Source organism: Micromesistius poutassou (assembly GCF_964030765.1).
Source record: "Micromesistius poutassou genome assembly, chromosome: 21".
In the NCBI taxonomy this organism is placed as follows: Eukaryota; Metazoa; Chordata; class Actinopteri; order Gadiformes; family Gadidae; genus Micromesistius; species Micromesistius poutassou.
In genome coordinates, this window is record NC_140291.1 from 837,400 (window position 1) to 865,102 (window position 27,703).

The following is a 27,703-nucleotide window of genomic DNA, read 5'->3' on the forward strand; positions in this document are numbered from 1 at the left end:
TTCCTGCTCACTGTTATTCTAATTGCGTCATATAGAGGCACGCTCCGCCACACACACACACTGTTGTCCCACCAGGCTCACCCAGACAACGTGACCAGACCAGTCGTGCCAGGTTACATGGAGGGACGTGTCTTGTGTCTGGTGTCTCTGAGCGACAAGGTAAGACGATGCACTGAAGGTGGCGGAAAAACAAGATCAATCAGACGCGGGGATTCATTCGGACGGACCCAAGGATCCCATCCATGACCATGGAGCCCAACCTGGAGACGAAGATGTACATCCCACCAGCACCAGCACCACCACCACCACCACCACCCCCCCCCCCCCCCCACCACCACCACCACCCCCCCCCCCCACCTACACTCTCCTCTCCGGTGTTATCCTTCAGAGTGCTTCCCTGCAGCATCACGGTGCTGACACAGGGGTGAAGAAGGCACGGACGACGGGTGAAATATGGCATGAGAGCACCGCCACCAGCAGCAGCAGCAGCAGCGCTGACGGCCCCACGCCCACCGGCCTCTTATTGTTCTCCCTGTCAGGGCCTCTGGCCGGCCCGCTGCTCCACTTCACTGGAGCCAGCGCCGCCAGCACGCTTTGGAGGGGTCGTGGCCCCCACACTGATGGACGTCAGGGTAGCGTTGTCTGGAGCGAGGGCCCGCGGTGAGAGACTCTCACATGTGAGGCTGCTTTCTCAGTTTTTTGTCTTATTCTTTGTGTTGATATTTAATATTCATATGGAGTAAGAGGTTAGATAGATACAGTTAATACGTACAGTTTATAATGGACAGAGACTAATCTATTTGATTGAAACATATGCATATACTGTATATATACATTTACATTTACATTTAGGGTATTTAGCAGACGCTTTTATCCAAAGTGACTTACATTATATACATATATATATATATACACTTTTGGGAAACAAAGTGCATTATATAAATAAATATATATAAACTCAAATTTCAGATACATACCAACAGAAAGTGTCCAGTAGTCTGGGGTTGTATCCTAGAACGACGGTGGAGTCGATAGCAGGATTCCAACAGGGTTCAACCACAATCTGTGTTTAAGTGTTGTAGCGCACAACAGGAGCCAGCAGGGGGCAGATGTGAGGTCAACCATTACACAATGAAACTGGCAGGTGACCTGACAAAGACAGACGGTACGGCAACAACAGACCCGATGAAAATAGTCTCTTTCTGAATCTCTCGGATTCGCAGCTAGCCAATATGGGCAACGCTGGGTGCACCGTCCATGATTCACCTGAATGAAGCTGTGGCCAAACAGGTGACTCGTCAAACCCAGCTAAAGCCAAACCCTGCGGACATACGGAAGCTTTTGCTAAAATCCACAATGTAGGAAGACCGCCAAGGCACTCAAAGATGAACTGTCAAAGAGACTTAAACGAGAATAAATTATGATGAACAACAGAAAATACAGCCCGCGGAACGGGCACAATAACTAGAATATTGATTTACTGGCATAAATGTTGAGCTAACATCATTAGGCCTGGTGGAATCTTGGAAGATTCGGTTTCTGATTGTGAACACTTTATTAAACACATTGGTCGGCAACAATTTCCCCGGAGATTAATAAGATACTCCTTCAAATATTTATAATATGATAAGTTCTTGATTGGGCTAAGGTTTTCTGCACACTCTGTTAATGGCTTTTACAAATGAATGTTATCATGGAGCGCTCTTCGAGCTCAAAGCGACCCAAACGGAGTCTCCTCTCTTTGTTCACAACACCAACATCCACCAGCACACAAAGAGCGCTCTCTGATTGCACCCCGAGGGTCCTGTTCAAGTCTAATGTGGTGAATACTCACCAGTTCATTACCTCCCCAAAAAAGTTACGGGGCCCTTATTGAACAAAAAGCCCATTTTGGCGACTCGATTGGTGGAATCAAAGCTAATTCTGGTGAAAGTTTGGCTTCCGCGGTAATGAACTAGAATACAGATATCTGGGTTTAGGAGTAACAGCTCTTCGGAGGTCTTGCGCCGCTGCGTAATGCGCCCAGCGTGCAGCGCATGTAAACACCAGAGAGCCTGTTAGGCAGCGCTGTGCTGGGGTCTGGTGGTGGGAGTGAGAGATGGTTTTACGCTCTGTCCCGTAACAAGCATCTAAACGCTTTGTGCCCCGCTGCTGAGACAGACACAATGCACTCTAAAACAATCACCTATAGCAACCGGCGGCGCCCACGCTGCACAGCGCTCTGACTGATGTGACCGTGTTCAGTCATAGGGTGATACCGCTATGAAGGGAATTCATTTTCGTTTTCCATTTCAATTTTTTTTTTACTATTTTGAGATTATCGCCCATATTAAACCAATTTAGGAAGGTGTTTCTGTGCTTCACACCAAAGTTAATTTAACGGTGTGCATGTTGATTGTATGTTGTTTTATTTTTCTCTTGCTCTCCCTCTCTCTCTTGCTTTAAGACAGACTTCCTGATTGACAGAAGGGAGTGCGGTGGAGGATCCATGGAAATGGACGTAATAGTAAGAGAGCTATAGGAGGGGGGGGGTGGAAGGCTGTGTTCCAGCCAGGTAAACATGTCTGTCGTGTATTGCTGCCTGCAGCGATGGGCAGTCTGAGCTCGATCTCTCTCTCTCTCTCTCTCTCTCTCTCTCTCTCTCTCTCTCTCTCTCTCTCTCTCTCTCTCTCTCTGTCTTGAGATGGAACAGAGAGGGAGATGGAGTTGGATTCAATCCCTGACCATGACTTCAATTTTTTTTGCCCTGCACTGAAATCGATACTTCACTTAGTTTTCCACCCATTTGCTGTACATTGTTATTTTATCTTCTGCTTTATTTTTTAACTGCTTCTAAAAGGCAATCTAAATATTTATTTTCCATGCCAATAAAGCTCTTTTGGATTGCATTGAGTCGGGAGAGAGGGAGAGAGAGAGAGAGAGCCTCAAAATAACTCAAACCTCGCTGGGTTAGCATCCATACGCGCACATAAACCGCTGTCTCTCCGTCCACTACACCTGTCCTCTTTCTACAAACTGTGAGCCTTACTGTAATATAAGGTTGTTGACTTTTTATAGGAAATTTGGGAACTGAATTGTTGTATTTTTTGGTCTATGAGGACGGATGGCAGTTCCAGACCTACGTGCATGTCGGGATCTACCGTCGCTTAAAATGGTCCACCACGGCCATCAAGTAAATAGATGGTTTCCATTAGTAGAACCAGGGTAGAATCCAGCCTGTGACATGAACAAGGCGCCGCACTGCAGTGCCCAGATCCAGGCATAAAGGTGCCGCACTGGGGCAACCTAACAGTCACTCATCCTGACAATTTTAATGAATCATAACTTTGGGGAAAGATTGCCAGATTTGATGAGGTGATTTTTCCTCTCCAACAATGGACCCGTCGTGTCTGAATAGAGGCCACCCCACCACCACCACCACCGCCACCTCCGCCTCCTCCGTCTCCACCACCTCCACCACCAATACCATTCACATGCCAACAGTCATTTCCATCTACTTTGCAGCCCTGTCCATGGCTGCAATAACAAAGAATTCATTTGTGTTCCATTAGTAATCCAATTACGCAAAACAGGCTCCTGCCACGGCAGACCTGATTGTTTGTTGTTTAATCACATCAAGCCAATAAACTCATTTATTCCATTCTCTTGTTTTGGTTTACTTATCCTTCTTCGTATTCGTCGTCGTCATCTTCTTCTTCCCTCCCCCCCCCCCCACCCTCCAACCACCGAGGCACCAAAAGCCATCCTTGTGGGGGTGGTTGATCTTTAAATGCTCACATCATGAAGAGATTTCTCTAGGGTAGAGACACCTTCCGCGTGGGACCTGTCGGGGGGGGGGGGGGAAGAACGGGAGCGGTGGCTACGTCTGGCTTTTCGGGAAATAGGGAGAAATGGCCGATCACAAATTACCGAGAAGAGAAAGGAAGTAAGGCCCTTCTGTCTGCGAGTGGAGATAGCAAAGTATCCAAACATAACATAATCTTAATTTCTTTCCTATCTGTTCCCATCGCTCCCTCCTTTCTCCGCTGCCTGCCTCGCTCCCTCGTTCCGTCTCTCTCTCTCTCTCTCTCTCTCCCTCCCTCTGTCTGATCTGTCTGTTCTTCTATCACACTCTCTCTAGCGCATAATTTAGCCAGGCAGAGAGCGTCGTCTCCGGTGCGCCCGTGCCCTGGCAGCTGAATGAAGGTGCTCCCTTGAGCTTTGTGTCATCGCAATAATTTAACAACGTTGTACCAAGAGGGTACAAATAGTGAGCCGGCTACGGGAACGCCACGGAAACAAGAAAACTCACTTCTGAATCTATCTGTGTATGGGCATTATTTAAATAATAATAGTGTATTATTGCGGTCTACAAAATCCCCACATGCATTTTTTATGACGTTCCTCATCTTTTCCTCTGCTCCTCAACATCGACCTCCTCCGCAGGATAGCTTTAACACGTCTGTTCATCTGAAACAGTTTGCTGTAAAATAAAGAAGACAGACTATGGGTTCACTCTACCCATACCCACTTCATTTAGAAATCCAGCGTCCTGGTGCCAAACGCCGGTGGGATCACCCAAGAGAAGCCCCATCACGAGCCTTTTGTGAATATCATTTGTCATTTACCCATGCCACAATAACGGCTCCGTGTGCTGTTGCCAAAATATCTTCCATCTACTACTTAGTTTTGACTTGGTCGGTGTCCAAATACATTTAGCATTATATTAGACCACTTAAACATCCCATGGTGCTTCATTAAGCCCTGCCCACTGCAGTGTGCTCTGCGAGAGGGAGATTATGTAACCGCGATCTCTAATCCCGCGCAGCGTTTGACCGGCCAACGTGTGTGTCCTTGACCACCAGAGAGTGTTCACCTTCTGAAGAGGCAGGCCACCGGTTGTGCTAAAGTAAGCATACTTTACTGCTCTATAGAAGGCTACACAAAACATATAGCGGGCCTGGGCTGAGGCCAGGGCTGGCACTGAAGGGGGGGGCGGTTCGTATTTTGTTTCCTTCATTTAATTGCGTTCATGTTTACGGTCGACGGGCAAACATTGGCTTCATAAGTCAGCGGTCAGCTCGCTTTTGCTTCCTGCCGGCTACAGCCTATTATGCCAGGTCACATACAGAAGCTCACACTCTCTGGATGAGTGTGTGTGTCGGTGTGTGTGTGTATGTGTGTGTGTGGTGTGTGTGTGTGTGTGTGTGTGTGTGTGTGTGTGTGTGTGTGTGTGTGTGTGTGTGTGTGTGTGTGTGTGTGTGTGTGTGTGTGCCCAGGCAGGCAGGCCCGTACACATACACCCACACACGCATGCATGCCGGCCTGTCTGACTGCGTGTGTGAATGCATGTGTGTCTGTGTGTGTGTGTGTATATGTTTGTGTGTGTGCAGAAGCCCATGCATTATAGTATTTATGTCTGCTTTTATATGTGCTTGCATGCTTGAAATCCGTTGTATAAGCGTGTGTTTGTGTGCATGTGTGTGTGCGAGTCAGTGTGTGTCAGTGTGCGTGTGTGTGTGTGTGTGTGTGTGTGTGTGTGTGTGTGTCTGTGTGTGTGTCTGTGTGTGCAGGCAAGCATTAAGAACAGTGCTGCTTCTTCACACAGGGCCCCCTCGGGGATAAACAGGTAAGAAGAATCTTCTACTGCGATGAGTTTAAACGCAGCCCTCAAATCGTAACCCCCCCCCACACCCCCCCACACCCCCGGGGTAAAAGAAGAAAAGATTATGAACTGCACCCCCCCCACCCCCCCCCTTCCCCCCCTCCCCCCTATACCCAAAGCAACGCCACATGCTTCATCATCTCAGCGCGCGTATACACGCTGATGGCACTGGCCTACGAAACAATTAATGGAAGGACTCGATTCCATCTCCTTTTCTTTTTTTTTCTCTCTCTCTCTCTCTCTCTCTCTCGCGCTCTCTCTCTTGCTCTATCTCTTCTTGTTTTCCACCTGAAGTGAAATCCCTTTGTGCTGCCAACAGGTGACAGAGCGGAAATTAACCGGGTTGTAGAGAAGACAAGAGAGGAGGAAGGAGGAGGAAGGAGGATGAAGGAGGATGAAGGAGGAGGAAGGAGGAGGAAGGAAGGAGGAGGTGGAAGATGGAGGAGGCAGAGAGGGAGGGGAGGAGGAGGAGGAGGTGGAAGGTGGGGGAGGATGGAGGATGGAGGAGGATAGGGAGGAGTTGGAAGGTGGAGGGGGAAGGAGGAGCAGGAGAAGGAGGTAGGACCAGGAAGAGGAGGAGGAGGAGGAGAATAAAGAGTATGAATATGGCTGGGGCTGTTATAAGAGTGGGAGTGTGTCTGTCTGTAAGTCTGTGCGTGTGTGCGCGTGTGCGTGTGTGTGCGTGCGTGTGCATGTGTGCGTGTGTGCGTGTGTGTGTGCGTGTGTGCGTGTGTGTGTGCGTGCGTGCGTGTGTGCGTGCGTGCGTGCGTGCGTGCGTGCGTGTGTGTGTGTATGTATGTGTGCGTGTGTGTGTGTGTGTGTGTGTGTGTGTGTGGCTGTGTGTGAGGTGAGCAAGGCGTGGGGCACCAGTGGGGGCACCAGTGGGGGGTCCACCTGTTTAAACGTCACCGACGCTCAAGCGTGTCGGGACCGCCGCTCCCCGGGGAAATCAGGAGGCCGGGAAACCAGCGACTCCCAGGAAAGATTTCCCAGCTCAGAGAGCAAAGAGATCTGACATTTGGAAACCAGAACCACCTGCCTGCATCTAACGGTCTGGTGTGAGGGCTGATGAGAGAGACAGGAACAGGAAATGGGTCTCGTTTGTAAAATATTTATGTTTTTATTCTCTTTTTTCCCTCTCTACTCTAGCTCTCTCTCACTTTCTCTTTCTATCCCCCCCTCTCTCTCTCTCTCTCGTTCTCTTTATTGGTTTTGTACCGTAGAGTGTGATACACAGGGCTGCTTCTCAGATCAATAACCAACACATGTCATGCTACATTTTTTAGGATGGCTGGGAATTGTCATGCATGTGAACATTTGACTCTTGAGAAAAATAGGCTACAGAGAAATGTACCCTATAGTGGCCGGGTAGCCCAGATGTAGCCCGTATGTTGGTGATGCAATGGGACTGCCGCCCCTGTGTTTAAAGGAACTATACGGCCATGAGTTAAAGGTGAGAACGCACACAGACGCACACAGAACGCACACAGTCGTGATGTTACGGTCGCAGTCGTCGAGTGAACCTAGTGAACCACGCATACACATTGACAGGAATATCGGAAGTTGTTTAACAAGTTCCGCGCTACAAACATTACTCACCCAACAAGAATAGAATAGATTAGAATAGAATAGAATAGAATGGAATTTAATTTAATTTAATGGAATGGAATACAATTGAATGGAATAGAATAGAATAGACAGTGGATCATCAGAGAGATGCCTTGTAGGTATTATTTTGGAATGCGTTTGTTCCAAAATGGATGTGATCTCATTTGGCTATGATGTGATTCCCTCTTGGAGAAACCGTCTTCCGTGCTGAACATAAGCAGCCTACATTTGACAAAGAGTCCATCCTACGGCCGGACGAACCCCCACGGAGACGGCAAACAACAGAGCACTTGTATCGTCAATCTCTGCTCATCGGGGCCACACCACATACAGTCCTCAGTGGACCGGCTGGGTGACTACTAACCAACTCATTGATGTGGTTAAACTGTTCTTGGGGGACCTGCCACTGGAGTGCGTCCTAAAGTCTGCATTGCAGCACCACTGCAGGGTTTACAACTTTAACCTCAGGGATGTGCTCCTCCAGCTGAGAGTAATAGGCAGGCAGGAGACAGCCACATCGCCCGAGAGACGGATCTTAGCCTAAACTCTGAGCATGTGTGCGTCTTCATGAATGTGAGGGGTGTGTGTGTGTGTGTGTGTGTGTGTGTGTGTGTGTGTGTGTGTGTGTGTGTACACGTATATGTGTGTGTGTTCACGAATGTGAGGTGTTTGTGTGTGTGTGTGTGTGTGTGTGTGTGTGTGTGTGTGTGTGTGTGTGTGTGTGTGTGTGTGTGTGTGTGTGTGTGTGTGTGTGTGTGTGTGTGGTAGTGTGTACGTCCGTTGTTTAGGAATGAACTATTTAAAAAAGATTTTTAATGATATTCGAGAAAGACGATGTTTTCACTGACTTTCAATTATCCGGTGTGCGGGTTAAGCCATCGGTTAAGAAATGCACTGTTTCCAGTAAATCGCATTATGGGGCGGGCTCAGGCTCCGTCGTGGGGCCGTGGACCACTGGCGCCATCTGCAGGCCATTAGTATATACATCAATCATCCCATCGCCTTTTAGTAAATTAGCCTGAAAGCCAGGTAGGACACTCGACTTCGTGGTTATCAAATGCATTATAGTGGCCACTAGAAAGGATGGAAGTAAACACTTTGGGAACATTGAAATGTGGACGTTTTTAGTAGGCCTGGAAGCTACGTTTTTCCCCCCACTTTGTTTACGTATACTTGATCTTTGTGTAGAAGGCAAGATAGCGATCTTTCCTCTCTTCCTCTGCATCTCTCTCCTTACATTTCCTATCTGTGTCCTCTCTGTCTCTCCAGTTCCGAGTGTTTATCTTTATATCTCCAGAGCTCTGCGTTGGCAGCGGCCTGCTCCAGATGTCCGTTTGGCAGTAAAGAGACCTGAATGTAAATCGGTAATGGAAACAGACGCCAGTCAGGTTTTCCTGAATGATAACTTATATGAGCCAATCTAAATCGTATAACGACGAAACGAATCACCAACTTCATCAAATAGGATGTTTCATATAGGTATACGCTTCCCTAGCCTATCTGGGTGATAACATAACATTTACAACTTTTTAAAAGTTAGTCTGACTTTTATCTGTTTATGTTTACAAAAGTTAATACGCCTAGGGCGCATAGGCCTATTTATGATCATGATTTTTATTATTATGGGCGGTGTGAGTGGACGGTCGTAACTGTGGCACGAGCCTTTTTTACGACCCCTACGGAGCCGTGACGTCATATAAAGGTGTGTCCCGCGCACAGGTGTGTCCGCGGCAGGTTGGTTAGTGGGTAGGTAGGAAGGTTCGTTCAGGTGAAGAAATGTGCGTCCTGGAAACGCCACTTGTGTGTTCCCCCGCGGCGCCGCTACCTGAGCTCATGTGAATCTCGCCTCGGCGCGGGCATGGCGCACAGGTTCGTGGGCAAATGCTTGCCGCTTTTCGTCCTAGCCGTGGTCTTCGACGTGCTGGGTCTGGTCGTGCTCCTGGTCGGCGTCTTCGGGAACCTCAACCTGGACGGATTGTTTTACGGGGATTTCCTCATCTACACCGGCTCCCTCGTTATCTTCGTCAGTCTGTTTTGGTGGATCATGTGGTACACGGGCAACGTATCGGCGTACCCCGCCTCGCTGGAGCGGGGCTCCCTGGACGTGGACCTGATGCAGTGGGCCAGGAAGGTGTCCCAGAAGCTGACGTTGGACTCGGCCGAGAAGAAGAAGAAGGGGACCGGGGTGAAGGGGGGGGTCAACACCCGGATCTCCTGGGACAACAGCACGCTGTCCCAGGGCCAGCACAACAAAGGGTTCGAGGCGTACCCTGAGCACATGCCCTCCGAGAAAACGCTGGAGATGGGCATCCTCCAAAGCCCTGACGTGTCTTCACATACGGCTGGCGGTGGGAATGCCTTCGGGTACGTCTGAACAGATGGTGAGTATCTCCCCCCCCCACCCTCCCCAAACAAAGTAGTTTTCACCACAAGCCACCATAACATCCACTCCTCTGTCGTCTAACCTGAAGCATCCTTGGCTTTCAGATTCAGTTATCTGTAAGCCAATCATCCCCACACAAAACTGTGAGATGCCTTCTCTAAAAGGAGCCCAGTGACACGGTGTTAGACAGGTTGACTGTAAGCAACACCAGCTCATGATAACGTCACGTCTCACTCGTGTTGTGCTGTGCTTCCTTACACTGTTACACAGCACACAGCTCTTTCCTCCAGTGTTTTTTTTTTTTTTTTACCAGACAGGGTGTTTTCAGACGCAGTCCCCCTGCGCCCCCTTTTCCACTGTTAATTATGTCTTAATTGTGTAACGCCACACAGGGGTTTTGACTGATGATATAATGAAACGCAAAGCTGACAGAGAATTACTAGAACAGACGCCCAACCCAGAGGTCTTAACTTAACAAAAAATATATATATATAGAAAAAAATGGTAGAAATCTTCAGTGGCCCGTGGCAGCTTTTAATTAATGAGCTTGGTCGTTGCTATTCGCCCTCTTCCCACTTCTGCATTATTTTAGCCGTCGGTTAGAGGTGGCTTATAACTAGGTGTCGCGCCAGAGACCCGCCGGGGCTAAAGGCTCAATTGCATTTTAATGGAACTCAGAAGCACTTATCGATTGTGGGTGTGTGGGTGTGCGGGTCGGTCCCCTCCGTTCCCCCCCTCCAGCAGGAATTATACCAGGCTTCCCCTCTCCCGCTTGTTTCAGTTACATAACGGTAATGCGTTTTAGTTTGCTTTTTCCTCTTCAACACGGAGCTAATGGCGTTTGAATATATGGAAAACTTTGAAACGGTCGAGGTGGAAACCGAAAGTAAATGACTACACCTGTGGCTCTATATATATTTCTGTCAATGTGATTATATGGCATTTTGTTTCGGGTCAAAGTGCGTTTTGCCATCAAACACTCATTGTGTGTTTTTATCACCTTTTATTATCGCTTAATGACTATGGCCTACAGTCTGACTCCACCTCAAAGGACAACAAGCCATCTGTTGCACAACAGTGTGACATGGATCAGACTCTGATTAGATATGTCAGCCTCCTGTGCTGGGTAAATATTAGCGACAGTAACGTATGAAAGGAGGCATAGCAGGAGTTATCAAAAACATATTTTCTCAGCAAACACGAGTGTCAAGGCAGAAAGAAAAAGCCTGCTAAGTGGTACTAACACGCCGTCCTCTTAGTTACGGCAACAAGAAGCAAGCTGATGATTATCTTGGCCGTGTGCGGGATTTGCCGGTGTTACACAATAGGCTTTCATGAAGTCAGCCCTAATGACTTCGCCACTTTATTTGAAATAATGCCGCGGATTATGACAAATATTGACCCGCTGTTGTTAGCCGAGATTAGTCGGGTCAAGCTGTACAGTATTCGTCGCCGTCTTGGAACACACACACACACACACACACACACACACACACACACACACACACACACACACACACACACACACACACACACACACACACACACACACACACACACACACACACACACCTCCCTCCCTGTGTTCATGGATGAAACATGAACTCTAGTCTCGATGTGCTTAAGTAGGGTATGTTGTGGGAGTGCAGTCAACTGTAAATATAAAGTGTACAACCTGAACCTACCACTATTCTCTGACAACAATGCTGCAAAGAAAGCTGAGCTGATGAAACGCAGATATCGGGACGATACAGATATCGTAGTTTCAGCAACAACTTTTGAACTGCGTACAATGGTATTTTGTATAGTTGTTTGAAATGTATTTTCCTTAAATATCTATTTTATTCAACTCTTTCTCTGCAGGTGCTGGTCTGGACCGCTGAGGGGCATGGATAGAGACTTTCCCCACACATTCGGTATTCCAGATGGAACACCCTTTTACCCATGACACTTTATCACACAACTTGTTTTTCATTCAGGGAAAAGCCCGTCACTATATTGTAAACCACTGGGCTGTGCACAGAGGGAAAATGAAAGCTCAGATTTGTTTTCTTTTCGGGGTAATGTATGTACATAGAAAATGTCTATATTTTTAAAGCACTGACTCCTTTTGCTTTGAATAAAAGCTTTCATATAGAAATTGACAAGGATACTTTTTGGTTAGTCAGTGGCTAATATTGTCAGCATTTTTTTTGTGTAATGTATGTAAATAGTAAATTTCTATATTTTTTTATGCACTGACTCTTTTTGCTTTGAATAAAAGCTTTCATACAAACATAGACATGGATACTTTTTGTCGAGTCTTTGGCGAATATTGTCTGCATGACACTGAACTCCTTTCCAGTCACTCTCATCCCACAAGGCCACGAACAGGGTGCTCAGAATGAACGCTATTGGCCAGAGAGGGAGAGAAGGGGCGGGACCAAGAGAGGGATATCTGTTTCTGTTATGGACCAGGGCCCAGTTTCCCGAAAGCATCGTTAGCCTAAGTGGTTCGTGAGGTTCGTCTTACGAGCACCGTACAGTTTTCACACCGTTTCCCGAAAGCATTGTTGCACAACGAACGTTGTGAAAACACTCGTAGCCAACGAGGGCTCCAGGGGTAGCCTACTCATAGAGCGCTAAGAGCGTCGTTACTATAGCCTCAGTGGAGTCACCAGCTTGACATTCTGTGGTATTCCAATATATCCAATACCACGGAATGTCCAGCTGGCGCAATTTAGCAATACCCCAAAAACAGTGGTTACCACCGATATATATTACTCGTAGACTACTGTTAGATTTAAACAGCAAAGACAGAGACATGTTAGAAGTCAACAAAAATATAATTTATTGTAGCAATTTAAAATTCCAAAAATACATGCACAGCCGAAATGTACCGCCACGTCACAAGGCAACCCTATCACAAGGCATATAATAAAATCGAATTATTCCGTTGTTCATGTGGGAGGTCGCTTGCGAGCTGCACTTGCTGTCTCCCTCTGATTTGAATTCAACCATCGTGGTTAAAATGTCCTCATATTGATCAATGACAGAAGACATACTGTAGGCTACATGAATCATGCTGAGACCAGCTGGTGTCAGAGAATTTCTGCAGGCGTTTTTTGTTGCGATTGTTTAGAGTACTATAGGCGCTTCGGTGAGGCTGTGATGAAGTTCACTATTTATTGGACCCTGTCTAGACAGTTACGAACATCCCTGACCTAAGTGGAGTGCACAAATGCCAAGTTGAGAGCGTTGTTTCTGCGGTGAACGTAGACTGCTTCGGGAAACTGTGCTGCGATGCGTGCCTTTCCCGCTTACATTGCGCGCATCATCATACCCCTGCCCAAGAATATGGGCAGGATCTAGACCAGCAACAGCAATAGCCGTGTCAATGCCTCCGCGTTTGAATGATAATGAATGAATGGAACGTTGCATTTTTAATGTTGACACCAAAGATTCTAGACTAGAGAGTGCGAGCCAATCAATGAAACCTAATGTGGAATCAGAGAAAGTCTGCCCTCCTTTGCAGCGCAAAGTATGTTTCAGAAATCAGCACATTTAGATAAATGCTATAGTTGTCACACAGACACATTTTTTATTTTTGTAATATGGAATTATTTCAGGGGGGAAAATGCCGTGAAACAATGTATGCATGGTGCGTTCAGGATTAGGACTGATATAGCATATGTCGGCCTAGGCCTAATCAATTGTGTTTTAATATTTGTAGCATTCATATTAGTCTATTCTTTTCGTAGGCTACTCTGCTGTTGGCCTTGATGGGGAGATATTTTTTGCTGCCACAAAATATAGTTTCATCAAACAACATTCCTGCGTCTCCCCCTCCTACAGAGCCCATTTCAGCACCGTGTCAGTGGACAGTTACAAGCCTTAAGAGGAGTTACGGGAAACTCTTGGAAAAATTTTACGAAGCATCGAAAGATCCTTTGTGAGAATGATCTTACGAGCGTGGATCCATCGTTATCGGGAAACTAGGCCCAGGATGACACTACAATTCATCACTCTCAGCCTAGAAGGACAGTAGTGTTATTTAGATAATTCACTTTGGATTTATGGTTTGATGGCAGATAACAGCAGGTTTACTGTCCCACTCTGCTTGTTTCAAAACTATTTTCTACGTCCTTCCTTATGACTCCTTGACATTGTGCAAAGCTGCTTCAATGTCATTAAAGGCATAGGGCCATCAAAAACCTTCTGATTTGCTTCATGGCTGTACGTATAATGACACAGGCCGTGTCCCCTATCGCTGACACTTCCCCTATAAATCTGGTTCCCTACATAGTTGACTATTTCTGGCATCACCATTTTGTCATGCTGTTCGACATCTGTTAATGAAAACAGCTGTCCATTATGGGACATAGTGTGGAAATAAATCCATCAGTTGCACTCTTTCTTTTTTTTTTCTTTTAATGGTGCATAAAGGTCATTAAGTAGTGCACGATTATAGGGAACCAGATTTCCTCGGTGAAGGCATGTGGTCATGTCTCCCATCAACCCCGGTACACCGGTGGAGTTTAAAGGCCCTGTGAAGGTACGCTCCACGCAAAGGTCCTATGACGCGTTCTGTGCTCTTTAAGATGAGGCCTCTGGACCTGTCCTACCATTACACAAGATGACGGTGTGTCAAAAAAAATGACATGCGCACGGATCCAGAGATAAAATCAAGATGTTCGCTACAGTTCAGACGTTGCATGCGTTCACTGTCACACAGAGATATGCATAATGAGCAGGCTAGGAATGTCAACCATCCACCTTTAAGACTATTGTCTTCCTTATCAATCTTACGGACAGTCAGACAACACAGGTAACCCACAGACTGCAATCCTGCTATGCTGTGAGCACACGTGAGATTAGCTTGAGAAATCTGTGTGCAATTCAATCGAGTTGTGGCTTTTTCCTCTATAACTATTTTTCCGGTCATGGATTACGCCGCCTACATCGGACGCTGCCTGTGCGTCTTCCTCGTCGCCGCTTTTTTGGACGCGGTGGGCCTCGTACTGTTCTTGATCGGCGTCTTCGCTCCGGTTAACTTCTGGGACTTCCTTGTCTTCACGGGGCCCGTGCTGATCTTCGTCAGCCTGGGCCTCTGGATCCTGTGGTACCTGGGGAACATCGAGGTCCCCCTGGAGGAGCTGCTCCCCAGGGAGCCGGCTGTGGACGCGGTGGTGGTCACCTTCGGGGGGCCCAACCTGAAACCGGCAGCGGGTGTCTCGTACCTCACACAGAAGGAGTTCAGAACCGAATTATAGGCTTTTTTTAAGGAATTGTGTTTTCCACCGTTCATGAATATGGAGAACTGTTTCCATTTAACACGGTGTCAGGTGTGTCTGAGGTTGACTTTTTCCTGGTTGTTCACAGGTCTTAGTTGAGGTGTTTGGCACTAACGCACGCTGGGATGTTTGGACAATTTCATAGGAGCAGAAACATGGAGGACAACAGCATTTGATCAAGCCCCCAAAATCAGATGTTGATTCATCATCCATTATCCCAGTTGGAAGCACTGGAAAATAACATGGGCTGGAGCCATGTTACTATTCTTTGAAAGCACACAGAAGTGCACCAGATTCTGGGTCATCCACCTAATACCGCCACCGCAGGGTGATTCATCAGTATTTAAACTGACACAAGCTCGGTGCAGGAAGTGCAGGGAATTTTCCCCTGTGATGATTTTCCTTTCGTGAAATCTGAGTGTTGCCACCGAAGCTCTCCAGCCAAAACCCGTCAAACCAGGTTGAGTGTGATACCTGCGGCTGGCCTGGACGCGCTCGTCTTACACCGCGCTGGGGCTTTGAATGGCCAGGGCTTTGGCTACAAAGTTGAACCAACAACAATGTTCATACAGTAATGACCAGGCAGTTTTGTTGACAACTCACTGGACACTTTTCATTTATTTTATGACAATCTGTCCTTGTGAGTCGGGATCTGAAGACAAAATAGGGGCTTTTTGTTGTATTCTTTGTATTATCTTCCAATCCCTTGATTGGAAGATAATACAAAGAATACAACAAAAAGCCCCTATTTTGTTTCAAACCTGAAACATTACTTTTGAAATGGAATGCAGGTGTTGCTAATGAGTTCACAGCGTCATCTTAAGGCTGTCGACAGAATTTGAAATGTATCAGGAATGTATGTGTGTGTTTACGTGTGTGTACTTCTGTGTCCATTTGCTCCACAAACACCCATGTTCTTATCGTCCCAACAGACGCCTATCACGGCCAGGAGGAGTGGCGAGAACATAACACAATAACACAGGCAACAAAATGATAAGCGGAATTATGAATAACTAAAAAGCCTGTTCTTTACAAATGTACAAAGTGTTCTGATGCATCACACATGGGAGTACAGAGATTTGATCTCTTTAAAGTCTCCATTGTTCTCGTACCTCAGTGTTCTTCATGATGCTGTGTTTCCAAACGGTGGTGGGCGTATGCACAGCAATTAAAGGCTTGCGGGGACACAAAAAAAACAATTGTTTTGTTTTTTTTAATGGGTCTGCCGTTACTTATTTATTACTTACTTGTGTGGCCAAGCAACACAAACATTGCTTGAATTTGACCTGGTTGACACGCAAAACCTTTGGGTGTTGAAATCTCTCTGTCTCCTCTGCCAGGATCAGGTTTCCAGTTCACACCCAGTGTGTGGCTCCAACTAGGCCCACATTTAAGAACCAGGACCTCATTCATAAACGATGAGCTTCACCTGATATTGACTCTGCTTCAATGTGCACCTTTGGGACAACTGTGGACAGGGATTAGGTTGAACCACTGTTTTTTACATCTTTTTTGTAATTAAAGGCATTATGGTTGTAATAATATTAATATTATAATATAATATATAATAATATAGAATGATTATTATTAGTAGTAGTTAGTAGTAGTAATATTAATAATGATATAATACTATGCCCTAATAATAATGACACCTATTACTTATTAGTATTATTAGCAGTAGTAAACATTTTATAATTATATATTATCAGTAGTATCCTAAACCTATTATCATAACTCTTTAATGTGTATTCTTGAGTGAGTATTGTTTTCTTGAATAAGTATAAGTATGCCATCGTAAAATGATAAAAGGGTTAGAAGGTGAAAAAGAAAAGAAAAAAAGTAGAGAAGACATTAATAATGGATGATATGAAACCATAAAGGAGCATTTGGTGGATGTCCATTTAGGTCACAACGGTAACCACTAACAGTAAATAGTGGTGGAATTCTGCAACGCACGAGTTCGACATTGTTGTGCACACAAGAAAAGACCACCAGGTGGCAGCATTAACACGATAAAGCAGAACTTAGACTGCATTTCAAGTCATTAATCAACACGAAATACTAAAAGTAATGTTGTATGCCATAGTAAAATGTATAATTACATATAAATACGTTTACACAAAGCAATACATACGTACATAATACGTCAATGAATTCTTACACAAATAGATAAATGACTGGTAGAAATTGTAAGAGAATATGCCTATATGATGACTGCACTATTATATTTATTATTCAGCCATCTATTTTTAAAATGTATTGTCTTTTAAGAATTGTCCTTTATTGTTATTACAATGTGATTCCTGCGTGTGCAAATAACTATGAATGGCCCTGTCCTTAAAGGATGCATCTTTATAAATAAACTTTCCTGAGCGAGACGGCATGTGGATGGGTTTCTTCATGAAACATTACTTTTTAAATTGAATGCAGGTGTTCCTTATGCGTTCACAGCGCCATCTTAAGGATGTCAACAGAATTTCAAATGTATCGGAAAGTGTGTGTGTGTGTGTGTGTGTGTGTGTGTGTGTGTGTGTGTGTGTGTGTGTGTGTGTGTGTGTGTGTGTGTGTGTGTGTGTGTGTGTGTGTGTGTGTGTGTGTGTGTGTTCCGCCGCAGGCTTCTCTGTGTGCAATGACAATAAAATAATTCCTATTCTATTAAACTCTACAGATGACACACAATGACATAAATCAAAACAAGCATACACAACTAAATGAATGCAGTAATCCAAACAATCAACAGCGCTTCGCATACGGATACAAGCTCGGTCCAAAAACAGGCGTTCGTTTCTAGTAACTGTGGTCACATTTCTTGTTCACAGGAAGATGACATCACTTCAAAGAAAACTCCAATCCGGGAAAATCAAAAGCGCCGCGTCTTACGACCAGCCGCCGAGCTGCGTGTCAGGCTGCGGTGCAACCAACCCCGCACTCCCACTAGCTATTTATATTATTGTTGTCATTGGTAAATACGCTACAGCTGCCTGCCCATAGCCCGTTCCCATTGGCCGACGGCCCAGGACGTCATCGTATTTCCGCCCATTTGGCCGCTTCTGGTTGGCCGAGGCTCCTTCTTTTTCTCTCTGTCGCGGCGGTGGGTCGGAGCCGCTGTGTCCCCGGTCAGGCACGTTCCTAGTCCAAATTTCACGCTTTCGAATTGGATCCCCGTTATAAAAAAAAATCATAGTAAACATTAAATCCCCCCTCGTAAATTCAAGCCACCAATTCGAATCGCGCGCCTTTAATTAACGTCCCCCGAATCCCAGAACCAGAAAACCTCCAGAAACATGGCGGTGGTTAGCGGGACCTCGGGTCCGGCGGTCGCCCGGCTCGAGGGCCGGGAGTTCGAATACATGATGAAGAAGAGGTCGGTGACCGTCGGCCGGAACTCGTCGCAGGGCTCCGTGGACGTCAGCATGGGCCACTCCAGCTTCATCTCCCGCCGGCACCTGGAGATCTTCACGGCGGGCGAGGACGGCTCGGGCAGCGGGGACTTCTACCTCCGGTGCCTGGGCAAGAACGGGGTGTTTGTGGACGGTGTGTTCCAGAGGCGGGGGGCTCCACCGCTACAGCTACCGCGAATGTAAGAATGAATGGTTTTAGATGTGGTCGTCGATGTTGTGATTTATAAATAAATATCCTGGACTTATCGGACCCTTATCCCCCCCCCTCCTTCTCCTTTGTTGTTGTTGTGCTGGTTGCGTTGCACGTGTTGTGCTTCACATGCTGGCTGCGAATGGAGGAAAAACTTAAGCATTAAAGAGCATCTTCTGCACCTAACCCCACCCGCCTGTAACTCACCATGCTGGGCTCATGTTTACAAACACCCGTGACGTGATTATTAGTCGTTCTTACTGATGTTGATTAACGTGTGATTTGTTGTACTATTGCGGTAACGAGGAAGCTCACGTTAACGTCACCGCTTGCAGCTCTTGTGCTGTGGTGGCTCAATGTCAACCTCGACTCGTGGCCCCCTGGGGTGTTTACGCTGCCGGCTTTGACACTGACTTGGGGCCAGATTTCTGTTTATGTTTTCACACATGCGCCCGATGCAATGCACTCCCCCCCCCCCGGTTAAACTCAACACTATTTAAAAACATTTCTGTTTACATTTCATGTTGCGAACTGGGTGTTAAGTTTTGGTGGTGTTGTTTTTGTGCACGTCTCTAAACGGCTCAGAAGACGCCCTATTAATAATGAGATATGTTAAGGGAAGGGTTGCATAACAGTGATGTGGTAGACATCCATTTTTAAACCCTACATCCCAACACCGCTCTTGGCTCCAATTAGATCTCAGCTGGCCTTATTTTGAACGACGCATATGAGGTCACACAGGCTTCAAATATTAACGTTTGCGTTAGACCGCGATTGGAAATACTTAAATCATTAACTACAACATGAAGCAAGACCATATTTTGTATCCCTGCATGCAAACTGTTGTTTCAGTGGATGCCCGTGTACTTAAAGTGTTTTCGTTTAACTCCGGCTCCTAGGTGTTGTTTGCGGTTTCCCAGCACAAGTATAAAAATCACATTCACAGCACTGTCCACCGACAAGAAGGAGCGCAGGAACGTGCCGGAATCCCCCGTGAAGCCCGTCCAGCCCCAGATAGCCCCACTCACCATAAACATTCCAGACAACATAGCCCACCTTATGAGCCCCCTGCCTTCACCTACAGGAACCCTCAGGTGAGCCAGCCCTCTGTCTGCAGGAGACGCTGCGGAAGGTGAAGTCTGTGTCTTCCTCCACTGAGTTGCAGAGTTGCACACAAAGTTCAGAGTTAGTGCTGGAAACACTTTAATGCAGACAGACCTCCTTGGTATACAAAAAACATTCAAGGTTGTTTTCTTATTGCTCTGTGCAATAGTAAAATGGGCTTTGCACAGTGAATGCATGAAAAATATTAATTTAAAGGATTACATCTTGTGAATAATGTGATGGAAAGTGACTCATTGTAAGATTGACTGATATTTTGAACCTGGAGGGGGAAAAAAAGGCAATGGGCTTATTTTCCTTTCTTGAAAGATTAATATTTAGCAGAAACCATGTAGGACCATCTGCATTGGCCAAAGGTTTTGTTTTGCTAATCCTAAATGGCTGCCGTCTCTGTGTATGTTTTTGCAGCGCTGCCAACTCCTGTCCGTCAAGTCCACGGGGGGCGGGGCTCTCCAGCTATAGGATGGGACGCGTCATGCCCTCCGACCTCACAGGGGACAACTCTCAGTCGGAAAACGACAAGGAGGCCTCTGGTGGGGACAGTCCCAAGGTGAGGGTCTGGGGTCTGGAGCTCACAGTACAGAAAACATGAGATAGGATGGTACTGAACCCGGGTGTTACGCAATGTCATGTGAACTGATATCAGACAAGATAGTTACAAAAGTTGCAAATTCTGTGTTTAATTTTTGTTATAAAGTTCAGGGGTATTGAATGAGGAACATCTAGGGTTATGTCATATGAACATCATTTCATAGCTGAAACATTTGCAATATAAAATCCGCTCTTTCAGTGTTGTTATTTTGTAACGTGTGTGTGTATAGCCACACAGCAAATACGCTGCTTAACGGCAAGACGAAAAGTAGTCTGTCCAAAGTAGTCTTGAGGCCTAATTCTACAAAGGCCTAATTCTAAAATAAGACGCGCACGATGAATGGTAAAGCATAGACTTTCAAGTCATGGCATGTGTTGGGATGAGTAGCTCGACAGGCCATCTTCTGTAGAATTTTAAAACCGTTTCAGTTGCTTATTGAAGTGTGTGTGTGTGCGTGTGTGTGCGCGCGCGCGCTCGCTCAACCACACACTCTGTGGTTGAGTGACTAAGTCGGCGTGAAAGGTGACTCTTAAAGTATATGATGAAAAAAAAAAAATGTTAGTCGATGTTTGTCTTATTTCATCTTCATCTTTTTCCACGTCCACAGGATGACTCAAAGCCCCCGTACTCGTACGCACAGCTCATCGTCCAAGCCATCACCATGGCCCCGGACAAGCAGCTGACCCTCAACGGCATCTACACCCACATCACCAAGAACTACCCCTACTACAGAACCGCAGACAAGGGCTGGCAGGTAGGGCGTACTGAGCTCCTAGAGTCAGCCTCTCCTCTGGCCGCTCTCTCCCTGAGGTCCCCGTGCCTCGCTGCAGGCTTCGGGAACTGGCCGCGCACTACGAAGAAGTGTTAGACGCTTCTGAAATACCGTGGATGCGTGTTTGTCACACACCAGAGAACCTCCCGGAATGTTGCACAAAACCTCCTAGAATTCCGTGACCCAGGACTGAACCAAAACATGGAACACCTGAAACCCGTTTATCTGAACTCAGCAGCGTGACCGAGCAGCAGCGTAATCTCAACGCAACCATCGCTAACCCGTGTACGCATACATAAACATTGCCAGCAGACTTTGAAACAGTGATTTTTTAAAAGTGCAAAATTCACTTGTTAACCAATTCAAACCATTTAAAATGCGAGACCGTTTTCTTAGTCATAGACACATTTTATGCAGTATTTAAAAAAACGTTCTACATCATAGAACAGGTAATCTAATGATTGACTGGAATTAAAGATGAGGTAAACCATCTAGTTAAGCTATAAGTTATAGAGAGTGGATAACTGGTTCAGGTATACATAAATAAGTGAACTTGTGCAATAATCAGCAGATGTTTCAACAGCCTTTGGCAATTTTCTTCCATACCGATGTCACTTTTCTGCGGTCGTCTTTGTAGCATTGAGAGGTATTGCACGAGGTGTTTTTCCACTTCACAATTTCACAGTTTCACACGTTAATAAGCTTGACAGAAGGCAATGTCTTCGTTACACCGCAGCAGGCTAGTACTCGTCGTTTCATACACAATCAGAGACCTGGATCTCAGTCTGAAATCTTTTGATTAAAATGATTAAATGGCCACGCCTATCCTATATTTTTTCCAGGTCCATTTACTTACTGACCAGCTCATAGCAACCATGCCGATTCAAACAAAAAAGAAAATGACACCAAAGAAATGACATTAAAAACATTTGTGGACTGTGATGGCATTCCTCTGTAGTTTTGAAGGGCTGCGCTCCTTCACAGGTAAAAATAGCCCCCTCGTCTCGCTTAAGAATAAAGCATCCACTCCCAGTGTTCACCGCTGTCCTCTTCTGCGGCCGGTGAAGCGTCTCTTATGGATGAACCGATACGTGTTCAGCCCGAGGGTACTTCAGCCTTCCCTTTTTATTACGGCGCTCGGGACGTGGGGAGTTGTTGCCGTTGAGACCGCTCCGTTTTCCAGGCTTACCCTTTCAGTTGTGTTTACACTTTTAACTGTTGCTGTCACGTGAACCTGTACTACCATCCGCTCATGCATACCCACTGTAGTCGAGGCTGACTGGTACTTCTGCGACAAAAGGCCAATGTGGGTCTCTAGGCCGCTGCGTGCATTTGTAGTTCTGCATCCCGACGTCATGTTAATTAGTACCCACGGCGGCAGTCAAACGCTAAAATATACATTAATATAAATATAAATGAGCCTGTTACAAAGCTGCTCCGGTGAATAACAGTATAGTGTTATGAATATGAGTAACATTATGCAGGCCTGATGTGTCATTATTGTCGAAGCTGTTATGGATAACCTGGGGCGGCATGTGGCTCAGGAGTTGCGCAGGTTGGCTGGTAACCGGAAGGTTGCTAGTTCAATCCCCGGCTCCTCCTAGCTGTGTGTCGAGTGTGGAGGCGTCCCTGAGTGAGACGCCTCACCCTGACTGCTCCGGACGACCTGGCTGTCGCCCTGCGTGGCTGACTCCGCCGTCGGTGTGTGAATGTGTGCATGACTGGGTGGATGTGAGGCAATGTTGTAAAGCGCTTTGAGTGGCCGCTGGTTAGAGAAGAGCTGCATGAATGCAGTCCATTTAATAATAAGAATTATAATAATTGATTGAATTCATATAGTGATTTTCTGGACACTAAAGACAGTTGTACAGTGACGGAGGGGACCCCACTAACCACCACCAACGTGTAGCACCCACCTGGGTGATGCACGGCAGCCCATTGGCGGCAGAACGCTCGCCACACACCAGCTTGAGGTGGAGAGTGAGGGAGTTAATGAACCAGCCAATCATACAGGGTGTTCTCCATTTACCTCCTACTGTTCCTTGATCCGGGCTGTCCTACAGTACTCCTGCTGCAGCGTCACTGATCCTCTGCACCGCTTTCAGAACTCCATCCGCCACAACCTGTCCCTGAACCGCTACTTCATCAAGGTGGCGCGCTCCCAGGAGGAGCCGGGCAAGGGCTCCTTCTGGAGGATCGACCCCACCTCCGAGGGCAAGCTGATAGAGCAGGCCTTCAGGAAACGACGGCCCCGCGGGGGCCCCTGCTTCAGGACCCCGCTGGGGCCCCTCTCCTCCAGGTACAGACACATACGCGCACGCACACACACACACACACACGCGCGCACGCACACACACACACACACACACACACACACACACACACACACACACACACACACACACACACACACACACACACACACACACACACACACACACACACACACACACACACACACACACACAGAGAGAGAGTGTGTCGGTACACGGGCACTGCAACATTTAAATCAGAAATTAAATAATGTTATGGAAAGCATGCCTTGGCATTAATATTGAATTTAAAGCTGCATTAAATTGATTTCTAACCAGTAGAGGGCAGAATGAAACGGACTACTTTACATATCATCACAGTGTTACTGTAGGCTGGCCTTGGTGCTCCAATGAACCAAAGACTTGTTGGTCCACTGAGGCTTATCTCAAAGTCGCCTGTATCATACTACCAACCAGAACCTGCTAGGAGACCAACAGAGACTGAAAACATAGGCAGTGACGCCGCCATCTCTGGAGAAACAAAGGATTGCTCTCTGATTGATTAACGGCAGCTCCCACTAACGATGGCACTGACTGTTTAGTAATGATGATCCACCCAGTGCCCAGGGCTGCACATTCAATGCACAGTGCTCCTTTCTGCTAACAATTAAAGGTGCTGTATGTAAGCTGTACGGGTGGCTGCTATTTGAGTGTAATTGGTTAGCAGTGCAATAGGCATCTCTCTGCTATTAGTAACTGAAATGTGCTGTGAGGATATCTGTTTAAAGCTGCACCTGTTTCTGTGGGCCGATTTTGAGTTGTTGTTGCAGACCACTCCCATTTGTGTATTTCTGACCAATCAGGCCCTCCCCTGATGGGTTCAGGGAATCCACCTCTCCTGTCGCTCACCGGGGCGTCAGGGCAACGCCTCGCTCTCAACAGTGGAGAGACACGAGGATGGTTCAAAATGTTGCTCCGTCCGTTCTGCTCTCCCTCTTTTAAAGCTCTTCTCTACAACTGACCGACCTCTGCGTTTTCTAGGAGCGCCCCGGCCTCTCCCAACCACACGGGGGGGGGGCTGTCTGCCCACTCCAGCGGGGTGCAGACCCCCGACAGCCTGTCCAGGGAGGGGTCCCCGGTGCCCATGGAGCCCGAGCACGTCTCCCCCCCGGGGCCCGTAGTCCCCGCCCCCGCCACCCCCATCCAGCCCAAACTCGCTGTCATCCAGGAAGCACGATTTGCACAGAACTCCTCTGGTGAGTAAAGTGAATCCATCCTCCGGTCGACTCTTGAGCCGTTTCTCAATACCAAGTACGCGGACTACGTACTCGCGGACTTGGAAGTACGTACTTGGCAAGTCCGGACTTTCAAGTACAGACTTCCGAGAACGCGAGTACGCACCTGCAATTGGAACAGCAGCGGACTCGATGATGCATCCTGGGATATTTAACAGTCCCAAGTCCACACGAGTCACCTCCGATGCGTCCTCGGTAGAACGGCCTCATCGAGAACGCACACGGGTTTTACGACAGTACTCGCATACTCGCGTACTTGGAATTGGAACAGTGCTTGGGCTACCACTGATGACGTTTACCGAGAACGCAAGTACACGAGTACACACGAGAACGCAAATTGAGAAACGGCTTTGGTCTCTGAACGTCGTGTCGTCAGCACGCCCGCGCCACGCCGCTCTGTCATCGACTGAGTGGTGGGTGGATGTTTTTTATTCCAGGCACACGTCATGTATCAATTCAGTATAAATGTACACGTATCAATTCTGAACAGTGGTTACGAGAGCGATGGCTGAAGTGGAAAAAAAAAAAAAGTGGCCCAGCGCAGCTTGTTGGGAACTATTAATCCCGAAAAAGTTGAGTTAGCGTGAAGCGTGTGAGGGATAACCGCTCGTTGGAACATGAAGTGTTTGACCCTGCCCCCCCCCCCCCCCCCGGGTCCCAGCGCCACTGACCGTGTGCCCTTGGGCAACAGGCTCGCAGCTCAGCAGCCAGCCGGTGCTGATCGCCGTGCAGCGCCAGATGCCCCAGTCCACCATGAAGTCGGTCACCTACGCCCTGGCCACGCCCGCCATGGTCACCACGGCGACCAACTCGGCGCCCATCATGCAGACGGTGCACGTCCTGCACCAGTTCCCCACCGTCACCACGGCGACCATCGCCGCCAACCAGGCCCCCGCCACCGTGGTGGTGACGGGCGCCGGCCACCCGGAGAGCCGCGGCGCCGACCACCAGGAACTCAAAGGTCAGAGCGACGGGCGACGAGCTGATGTTCTCCTCTCGGTGGTTTTGTGTCTTGATGGTTTTCAGTAGCGGTTACTAGGGATGGGTCCGAATATTCGATTATTCGATTATTCGTTCCCGAGGGTCAAAGTCGATTTTCAACATTTGGACCGTTAACATTTTTTCCCATTAAAATAAACAATAATTAACGGACGGAACTAATGTTGGTTCTGTAGCACTATTAGTTTTTTTTTATTATTATTAATCATGTACAGAAAAACAATATACACAATACACAAGCATAAATATTAATATATATGCATTCAACACAAACACTGATCACTGTTAAAGTTAGGTTTTTTTGCGTTTAAGATATTAAGTGATTTCTTGCCGATGATCCATGGCTGCCTTTGTGAATGTCGGCACACATCGAATAATCGATTATTCGTTCATACCACCCACTGATTATTCGACCATGAAAAATTTGAGTTATTCACATCCCTAGCGGTTACCCGATCAGATCTTATGGATCCTGACTCAGGGTAGCGTTTGGATATTCCAAAGACGTTCTGCTGTGTGCAGAAGCTGCTTCTCTCTGCGGTTGTTGACGGGACAGCCAGGGCGATATTCAACTTTTGAGAGTTCTCCCTTCAGGACGGCGTTTTTAAAATGAAAGCTGGCTAGTAGATGCTATGTTTACAATAGTTTATTTGTACCACATGCAGATCGCTTGATGGAAGTAGACTTGATGAACTGTCCCTAAGGTGTGGCCAAAAGCTGATTTTCCAGCCCGCACTCGACAGTACATCTGTATTCTATTCTCTGGTCGACAACGTCTTCAGTCGTTTTGTGTCCACTCCGCACGTCTCTCCCCTGTCTGAGCTGCTCTGTGTGAAGCCCAGAGAACGCGTCGTGTTGCCGCTCTGACCCAACGTCCCGCTTCCTGTTTGTCTGAGCAGTCAAAGTGGAGGCCATGCCCTCCCTGGGCCCGGCCGGCCGCATCATCCAGACCTCCCAGGCCACGCCCCTGACCACCGTCACCATCGTCCAGCAGGCCCCCCTGGGCCAGCACCAGCTCCCCGTGAAGACCATCACGCAGAACGGCACTCACCTGGTGCCCATCGCCTCAGCCACCACCACAGGTGCACACGCACGCACGCACACACGCACACACACACACGAGCATGCACACATACACACGCACACGCACACGCATGCACACACGCGCATGCACACACGCGCGTGTACGTACACACACGCGCACGCACGCACACACACAGACTCACACACGCACACGTGCACACACACACACACAGCTCACTGAGCCCTGCTTTGAAAGAGGCCTGGACTACTATGAGCGACCATGTAACACAAAGAGGATGAATTTTCCCTACGATATGAATTTTGCTCCGGACTGCTCAACTAGTTGAGAGTGAATCCTTCTGATCACGTCAGCCTGCACGGCCCACTGCAGAGGTAAAATAATGTTGTTGTAACATTTGAAAATGACGGGGCTGGCGTTTGGTTGCCGTCAACGTATTTTCAGTTTAATTTATGAAACTTTCGATTGGTTAAAAGACTATGCTTTATTTGAATATAGATTCAAATAGTACAATAGCACAGTTCAACTGTTAAGGAAGTCAAGTCAGCTGTGTAACGGCCTCTTGGTGTGACATATTCTCGGAATGTCGTCGTGATGACCTGCACCCTAACCTCTCTCTCTCTCTCTCTCTCTCTCTCTCTCTCTCTCTCTCTCTCTCTCTCTCTCTCTCTCTCTCTCTCTCTCTCTCCTCTCTCTCTCTCTCTCTCTCTCTCTCTCTCTCTCTCTCTCTCTCTCTCTCTCTCTCTCTCTCTCTCTCTCTCTCTCTCTCTCTCTCTCCACAGCTGTGGCCAACCCCCTCCACCTGCTCGCCGCCCACGCCTCTGCCTCTGCGTCCCTCCCCACCAAGAGGCCCAACGGGGAGCTGCACCAGCAGCCCCCCCCCGCCCCCAAGAGGCTGAAGAAGGAGGGGGAGGGCGAGGTGGTGGGGGTGGCGCTGGCCCACAACAACGGCAACGGGAGAGACCACGACGAGGGGGGGGAGCACGCCAACGCTGACTGACTTCATCCTCCTCCTCCTCCTCCTCCTCCCCCCCCCCCCGGTCTGTACACTGACCCCAGCTCTCCTGGCACTGAGCCCAATACGTCGGTCCTCCTCCTGCCCCCCCCCCCCCCCCCCCCCGCCCTGTGGT

General features: G+C 47.5%; 2 protein-coding genes across 3 annotated transcripts; both read left to right on the forward strand.

Moving 5' to 3' along the window:
• Positions 1 to 9,110: 9,110 nt before the first annotated feature.
• Positions 9,111 to 9,626, forward strand: LOC311366527 (transmembrane protein 238-like; the record flags this gene model as incomplete). Its single annotated transcript, XM_084485313.1, has 1 exon — positions 9,111 to 9,626. One exon carries the CDS (start codon positions 9,111 to 9,113, stop codon positions 9,624 to 9,626), a length of 516 nt encoding a protein of 171 aa, XP_084341439.1.
• Positions 9,627 to 18,000: 8,374 nt separating this feature from the next.
• Positions 18,001 to 27,668, forward strand: foxk2a (forkhead box K2a). Of its 2 annotated transcripts, none has more exons than XM_084485321.1 (9): positions 18,001 to 18,488; positions 19,399 to 19,593; positions 20,030 to 20,171; positions 20,821 to 20,967; positions 23,091 to 23,284; positions 24,279 to 24,493; positions 25,194 to 25,493; positions 26,431 to 26,613; positions 27,356 to 27,668. In XM_084485321.1, the coding sequence occupies exons 1-9, from the start codon at positions 18,193 to 18,195 to the stop codon at positions 27,571 to 27,573; spliced, it is 1,890 nt and encodes a 629-aa protein (XP_084341447.1). In that variant the 5' UTR covers positions 18,001 to 18,192; the 3' UTR covers positions 27,574 to 27,668. The 2 variants fall into 2 exon arrangements, with proteins under 2 accessions (XP_084341447.1, XP_084341448.1); XM_084485322.1 differs by having other exon boundaries at positions 25,224 to 25,493.
• Positions 27,669 to 27,703: the final 35 nt, after the last annotated feature.